General features: G+C 52.7%; 1 protein-coding gene and 1 long non-coding RNA gene across 3 annotated transcripts in view; one reads left to right on the forward strand and one right to left on the reverse strand.

Annotated features, from left to right (window-relative positions):
• The window catches only part of Elmod3 (ELMO domain containing 3), a 37,028-nt gene extending 35,112 nt beyond the window's left edge, over positions 1-1,916 (forward strand). For both annotated transcript variants that reach the window (XM_036182588.1, XM_036182589.1), the window contains exon 13: positions 1,014-1,916. In XM_036182588.1, the coding sequence (XP_036038481.1) occupies positions 1,014-1,216 (203 nt within the window). In that variant the 3' untranslated portion in view covers positions 1,217-1,916. The remainder of the gene's footprint in view (positions 1-1,013) is intronic.
• A 2,164-nt stretch (positions 1,917-4,080) lies between these two features.
• Positions 4,081-7,014, reverse strand: LOC118580444. Its single transcript, XR_004944532.1, has 3 exons — positions 6,953-7,014; positions 5,695-5,783; positions 4,081-4,276 (listed from the first exon to the last, which is right to left on the reverse strand). It is a non-coding gene; the product is annotated as an uncharacterized LOC118580444 (long non-coding RNA).
• Between the last annotated feature and the right edge of the window lie 758 nt (positions 7,015-7,772).

Genomic DNA, 7,772 nt, shown 5'->3' on the forward strand with positions numbered 1-7,772 from the left:
TATCAAACAACCAAAACCCACATCTTCTGAACCAAAAATTTAAAGCTCAACAGGCAGATCTCTGTGAGGTCAAGGCCAGCCTGGTCTACATGTGAGTTTCAGGCAAAGCCAGAGCTACATAGTAACAAACAACAAAACAGGACGGACAAAATGGCCCAGTGGTTAGAGGGCCTACTGCTCTTGCAGAGAACCCACTTGGTTCCCAGCACCCACGTTGGGCAGCTCACATCTGCCTGTAACTCCAGCTCCAGAGAGATATTTTTCCTCTGACCTCTGAGGCACTGACACTCACATATCCACACTCAGACTTACATGCATGTTTTGAAAAACAAGAATAAGTCTTGAAAACACACAGTCAATAAAAGTTGGGGCTGGGGTGTGGTGCTGTTGTTAAGGCTCCTGCCTGGCATGCGGGAGCCCTGAGTTCAATTCCCGGAGTTGCACAAACTATGTGTGGTGGCACAAGCCTGTAATCTCTGCACTTAATAGGTGGAGACAGGAAGATAAGAAGTTCCAGGTCTACAGGAGACCTGTCCCAAACAGAACAAAACAAAACAAAAAAGCCGTGAAAGCTGGGGCTGGAGAGATTGCTCAGCGGTTGAGAGCGAGCGCTGACTGACCTCCACAGGCCTGGTTTCTAACCCGGCACCCACATGGTGGCTCACAGCTCCAGTTCCAGGGGATCTGGCGCCCTCTTCTGACCTCCTCAGGCATCAAGCACACGTGGGACACAGGCATACATTCAAGCGAAACTTCATACATATAAAACACAAAATTTTAAACTAAAACATGTGAAAGCCAAGGTCTAGCAGTTAGCCCGCTTTTCCAGAGTTGAGATCTCTGTCACAAGGAGGAAGTGGTCCCTGGGCTCTGTCAAGTTTTGCCATCTTTGATGGCTGTTTTACTCTTGTTTCTAAAGGACAGGGTTGGAAGTGTTCACAGGGCCATTGGACTTGAGGCCTTGTGTCCCCCAGAGCCCCCTGAGCCCTCAGTCCCAATCTCCTCTGTTCCAGATTTGGAAGTATTGGCCAAGAAGAGCCCCAAACGGCTGCTCAAGACTCTGGACGCCTACTTAGCCCGGGTGTCAAAGGGACAGGCCTCCTTGTTGGGGGCCCAGAAGTGCTCTGGATCACAAGGGCCTTCCTCCAAGGACCTCACCTTCACAGGCGTGTGTGACCTGCAGTCTCACTCACTGGAGAGTGCAGGGCTGAGCTGACCCACCGCAGGGGCCATTCCTAGAAAGGAAGCTGGGTCACTGGAGCTTTCAGAACCAAAGCCCTTCCTGCCCCTGCAGGTGAGGTCAGGAAGCTCCCACGTGTGGGTAGTGAAGCACATTCGGGCAGCTAGAATTTACCTCCTCGCCTCTTTTGAAGCAAGGAGGGTTTTCTGTCGTTCCCCGCTGGGCTGCAGTCACAGGGTTAGGCTCCCGATACCTCAGTGGAAGTGAACAGACCGCAAAGTAGGACAGCCGCATCTGAACAGTCTACCCATCCACACCTAGAGGAAGAATTCCTGGGAGCTGCTGCTGGGAGTCTGGCAACCCAGCCGCTGCCCGCAGGGTCTGGGGTTGGAGTTGGAGAGGCAGAGGCAACAATACCTTCGGCCAGCAGGGGGCAGCACAACACAGTTCAAAGCGACTGACTGATGGGCCGGCCTCTCCTTCAACCACCGCGATTTTCAGGACTCTTATTTCCACCTTTCTCCCCCTCCCTCTCCCTCCTTGCCCACCGTGATTTGTGATCTCGAAATGGGCACTCGGCTAGCTAGCCTAGTCAACGTGGCGCCCGATCCCCACCGCCTGCAGGCCGGGGCTCCTAGGGAGACCACGCACCAGGTTAACTGGTTATCTGGCCTGGCTCGGAGGCGCTGAGAACCCGCTCACCCACCAGCAGCTTTAGAATAAAGGAATTGTTGTAGTCTCTAGTGTTTTCTTCCAAGACAGTTCAGGGCCTTCTTGTGCCCGGTTGTCTGGGCACCAGATTGAGCCAGGCAGCTTAGCGCCTAGGGTACAGGTGGGGCTGCAGACCCCTCAGAGCCCCGGATGAAGAGGCTTCCTGCGCCCGGGCTCCCTGCCACCTGAGTTCCCCTGGCTGCACCTGCGGGCCTGGGGATGTCTTATTTACTTTTGTTTGTGTGTATGATATGGGGTGTGGGGGCACACACGACATGACGTGGGGATCAGAAGACAGCTTTGTGAAGTTCTCTCTCTCCTCCTTTAGGTTCTGGAGATTAAAACCAGGTCGTCTGGCTTTTGTGGCAGGCTCCTTACCCATCTTGCCTACCCAGGCCAGGAGACCCCTTGCAAGCGCTAGCCAGTGAGCACGATGGCTCTCGTTAGAGTCGACTAGTGTGGTGTCCACCACAGGCTTTTCCTGCATTTGCTTCAGGGCCTGGCTCTTGCTCCCTCGCCCCTGCCCCTCACCTAACACCCTAGAGCCTCAGGCCCCCTGCGCGCCTCTGGCTCCCCGCAAGTGAAGCTGTGGAAGCCAGTGTCCATCTCTGCTTGTGTTTCAGGCCACTCCTAATCTGGCCCAGAGATGGCACCAACAGAGGCTTCCCAGTGTGCTGTGACATGCCCTGCAGTTGGCCCTGTCGTATTTACAGGGTCTCAGTTAGAATGTTTGTTACCATGCCTCTTCCTCCCGCAGAGAGGTCACAGAGGTTACGGGGCTGGCAGAGGTCAGTCTGGGTGCTTCCTTCCTTCCTGTCCCCTTCCCTTGCTCTGAGCCTGCAAGGCTCACTCGGCAGCATCGGCTGGAGATGCTGGAAGCACCGGATCCCAGCATATCTGGCCACATGGACCCTAGGAGGGTCTGGCTGGAAGGGAGCCAGCACCCCCAGCAGGGGCCCTTCATCCAGACCAGGGTGCACAAGACTCCAGGATAACTCAGGAATCTGTTCTGATCCGGTGGAGGTGGAGAGAGGAGGCCGCAGAGAGCTGAGAGCTGCATTTTTCTTGGGGATAGGGAGGACCGCCTTCCACGGGAGACCTCAAAGTCTCCATAAATCTAAAACAGGCAGAATCACTGGGTGTGTCTTCCTCTGTCCCGGCATGTGCTCCTCTGTGGATGTCTCAGGGGAAACTGAGGGGAGGGTCCACAGAGGAGCTCACCTTCCTTTGCTTCTTGGCACAACATCAAAAAGTTGAACTTGGTCAGATTTTCTGGGTTTGTGTGGGACAGAAGAATCAGTGTGTCACAGCTCAGAAGCCACAATAACCCTTAGGACACGGGAGGGGTGGCTCAGGGTGGCTGCTGCTAGGCCTCAGCCTCTGGTCCAGGCTCACCAAGACACCACACTCTTGCCATCCCTTTCAGGGTGGGGGCCTCTTTGTGACACACTCCTCACCGCTCTCTAGCTTGTTTGTTTTGACATAGGGTCTCATGTAGCCTAGGTTGACCTGGAACTCACTATGTAGCAAAGGCTAAACTCATGATCCTCCTGCCTCTACCTCTTAAGTGTGTCAGGATTACAGGCTTGTACCTCCATACCTGGCTCAGTTTCTCTCTTCCCAGCATATGCTCTCTGCCCTACTTGATATTCCATACAGTGGAGCAGGGGCCTCTCCACTGTAGACTGTGCTTTACACACACACACACACACACACACACACACACACACACACACACACTCACTGGTCCTGGGCTGAGGAGCCAAACATCAGTGGAGTAAGAGAGAACAGCGGACCTACTCAAGGGCTGTGGCACATTCTGTTGCTGGGTGAGTGTAATCATTTAAAACTGCCTCAAAGGGTGCTTACTGGGGCATCTGAGCAAATACTGGTTTGAACAGAAATCTATCCCCAGACACAGCCACAGCCTTCTCCCAGCTGCGAATGTGAGACCTGAATGAAACCCTGGCCTGAAAGCAATGCCAAGGCCTGGCACTGTGCCACCCCTATCGGGTTCTGGGCATGGTGGGGGATGGACAGCAGCTCCACCGAGAGTCCTGGCCATGCAGAGCCAGTGCTGGGCTCCTGGAAGCTGTGGATTACCATCTGTGTTCTACTTGACCCAGAATGGGGATGAGCCCAAGTGAGTAGGTGGGACAGAATCAGCCCAGGGTGAGCACACCCGGAGAGAGCTGGGAACGGAATGTGTCTCCTTTATTGAGCATCCAGAGGGCACCTTGGTGCTGACTCAGCAGCCAGGGGCAGGAACAAGCAGGCAGGTAGTGGCAGGCAGGAGAGCAGGGCTGGGCACACCCACCCTCACTTCCAGTCCTTGAAGAATTGCTTGAAGATGGGACTCTCTCGGCCCTGGGGCAGAATCTCCACCTGCAGTGGGAGAAAAGCTTGGCTCACGGGCTGCTCACCTCTGCTGCTGAGGAGGACAAGCAATACCGTGACGGGTCAGCAGAGTTCGGTAGGACGTAACCAAGGGAAATGGCAGCTGTGCCTTGCCAGCCTGCCCCTGAGAGAATGTTCCTTTCCGGTTAAATCTCCTTGTCATGGCCCTACAGTTAGGTTGTCTCGTCAGAGCCTGAGGTGCGAGCATGTCATCGACCAAAAGGCTTGCATCTTCAAGTGACGAATGATCATCACATCATTCACACTGTGGTTTTCCATAGCCCCACACATTTACACACTTTTGTGGGCTTTTCTAGAGGATTATAGAAGAAATACTCTAGAGGGATACCTGGTCCACTGGGATTTAGGAGGGGAAAGGACCACTTTATCCCATGGAGTGTGTCACCCACCTCACAAATATCCGTAAAATTGTCTTCAGTATCCACAATGCAGAACCCGGGGCAGCTCCCCACCATGGGGGCAGTGGACTCCAGGCTCTTTGGACTGTTTCTTTGTGTGAATTGGCTGAATAAACTTTAGCTCAGACTGCCTGTCTTTTAACTAAATTCTTTCTCATTCAAGAATATGGCCCTGTGACACCAGGCGAGAGGCCGCAGTCTAAGCCAGTCCCGAGAAGATGACGAGGTACAAGGTCACAGGTCGCAGGCTGAGGGAACGCTACTTCAAGGATTGGGGTGCTCAGCTCGGCAGATGCACCAGTCAGACATCAGCTGTGCCAGAATTTCTACGTCAGAACTTCTGAGCAGGGCACGGTGACTCACACCTGGCCTCTCAGCACGTGAGAGGCTGAGGCAGGAGAATCGCTGTGAGTTCAGGCCAGCTGGGGATACACAGTGAGTTCTAAGCTAATCTGAGCAACAGAGTGAGACACTGTCTTGAAAGGAGGAAGAGAGAGCTGAGGATGAAGCTCACTGGTAGAGGGCATGCTAGCCACACACAAAGCCCTGGGTTCAATTCCCAGCACCACTTAAACCAGGTGTGACCCACACCTATGATCCTAGAACTTGGGAAGTAGAGGCCAGAAGATCAGAAGTTCAAGGTCGTCCTTAGCTACATAGACAGTCTGAGGCCAGCCTGGGCTACCTGAGACCCATATGGAGAGAGGCAAGATGAGAATATCTTGTGTAGCCACTGTGCTGGGATTAAAAGGGGTACACAGCCCCCCAGTGACACACCCTGTCCTTCAGGCTCCCAGGATTCTCTTTGAAGGTAAGTTTGGAGTTGTTGGTTTTAATGCTGGAGAACTGAGAAGGCTTTTCCACCTGACTGGTCTGAGGCAGGCAAGTCTGCTCCCAACTCCCTTGCTGCCCTGTACTCGTCCCGTCTCCGGGTAGGGAGCCACAGGAAGGTGCCAGGAGGAGGTGGGGACATGGTTTCGTCCTCACCTGAGTGCTTGGGGAGTATCTCATGCGAGAGATGAAGCCATCAGCCACTTGGAGGGCTGCTTGCCTCTCCTTCTCGTTAGCTTTTCGCCCTGAAAGGTAGGAACAAGAGTTCAGAAGAGGATGGGGCGTGGCCACGGGAGAGGGCCCGCCCTCCCAGCGTGTGTGAAGCTCCGCCTTCCGTCTCTAACACCACCGAAGGCCACCTGCAAGCCCCGCCCGCACTGGGGAAGTGGAGGCACGAGGCTCCCAACCGCAGCCTCATCTTCACGTCTTCAGCTACATAGGGAGTTCACAGTCTGCCTGGGCTGCGTGAGACACTGGAGGGGCAGAGAGTCTCTGGTCTCTACCCCATTTTCCTGAGGAAATTTTAGGGGTCCACAGAATGCCTGACAGGTTTTTTTTGTTTTGTTTTGTTTTTTAAACAAATGTACTCAGCGTCTCCAAGAATACGGAGGGCCCCTTGGAGTATGAAGTCATGCCCTTAATTGTTTTCCCAGAAAGCTGGCAGATCTAAGCTAAGATTTAATTAATTAAATAAATCTTGGGCCTGGATCAGCAGAATCTTCTGGCTCTGACCAAGCCATCTTTTAGGAAGAATAAGCTTCCTCCTAGACATCAAACTGTAAGGCCAGTGGGCCGGAGCAATGGCTCAGCGGTTAAGAACGCTTGCTTCTCTTGCTGAGGACCTGAGTTCAATTCCCAGCACCCACTTGGCACTCACAACCCTCTGTAATTCCAGTTCCAGGGGATCCAATGTTGCTTTCTGGCTTCTGAGGACACTGCACACACATGATTCTCAGATATACATGCAAGAAAAACACCCATAGAATAAAAAAGAAACTCTAGGGCCCGGGCCTCACCCTTCCCTGGAGCCCCTCACCTCCTGTGTGTGTGTACAGTGTTAGAGATAACACCACTCTGTTATCAAAACTTTTTTTGTGTGTGTGTGTGAAACTAAATAGGACACTGAGTAAATGCTCTTATAGAGGCAAACTGACTCCCACAAGGCCAAAAGCCAACATGCTTGCTGATGAAGGGTTTCTAAGACTGAAGATCACCCAGAATCCACAATATAGACAATGTAGGCAATCATTTATGCAGGCCTCTATGTTGACAATCCTTGGGGCACAAACTCGGATTCAAGCTGAAGGCATTTTGACAAGGAAACAGAGTCAAGTGTGGTGGTTGGCTCTCTGGCCAGTGTTAAAATCTTGTGGAACTATGGAGTATCTGTGTCCTTCCTCCGTAACTGACTCACTGTTCTGGCATCCATGGACACTGGTCTCCTGCCTCGCAAGCTTCCTGTCCCACGACTTCTTTTCCTATTAGCTTCAATCTGGTCTTGAATTGCCTCTACCTCACCAGTTCTGGATTGTTTTTTGTTGTTGTTGTTTTGGTTTTTTTTTTTTTTTTTGTTTTTTCGAGACAGGGTTTCTCTGTGTAGCTTTGTGCCTTTCCTGGAACTCACTTTGTAGCCCAAGCTGGCCTCGAACTCACAGAGATCTGCCTGGCCTTGCCTCCTGAGTGCTGGGATTAAAGGCATGCGCTGCCCAGTGCTGGATTGTAGGGTGGTTGTCGGTGCCTTACTCCAAAGCACTGCCCCAGTGAGGCAGAACGTAACTGCTAGGTACCTGTCCTCCCCACTGGGGCATGACCCAGACAGGAACCCCTAAGACCTGGGGTGATATGCGTGCTGGCTCTCTTCACTACCTCATGGTCTTGGATGCTGGTGCGGATCAGGGCAGAGCTCTCCAGAGAGCAGCGTTGGACCGTACCTCAATCCCTGTTTTCTGTATTGTGAGTTTCCTGTATTGTGAGTTAATCCCCCAGTAAATTCCTATAATCATTAAGCTATTTCTGGGGATTGGTAGTGGTATAATTGCATTACTGGATCACCAGCATGTAGTACTACCAGGCTCAGTTTGTGCAGAGCTAGGATCGAACCCAGGTCTGTGTGCATGTTAGGTGGAACTCCTCGGGTGTGAGGCCTATGAGAAGAACCTAATTCAACACCTGCTGCACAAGAGCATCAAAGGAGAGGAAAGCTTTTAAAACTCCCGACAGCCAGGTGTGGTGGC

This window comes from Onychomys torridus, chromosome 3 (assembly GCF_903995425.1).
Source record: "Onychomys torridus chromosome 3, mOncTor1.1, whole genome shotgun sequence".
In the NCBI taxonomy this organism is placed as follows: Eukaryota; Metazoa; Chordata; class Mammalia; order Rodentia; family Cricetidae; genus Onychomys; species Onychomys torridus.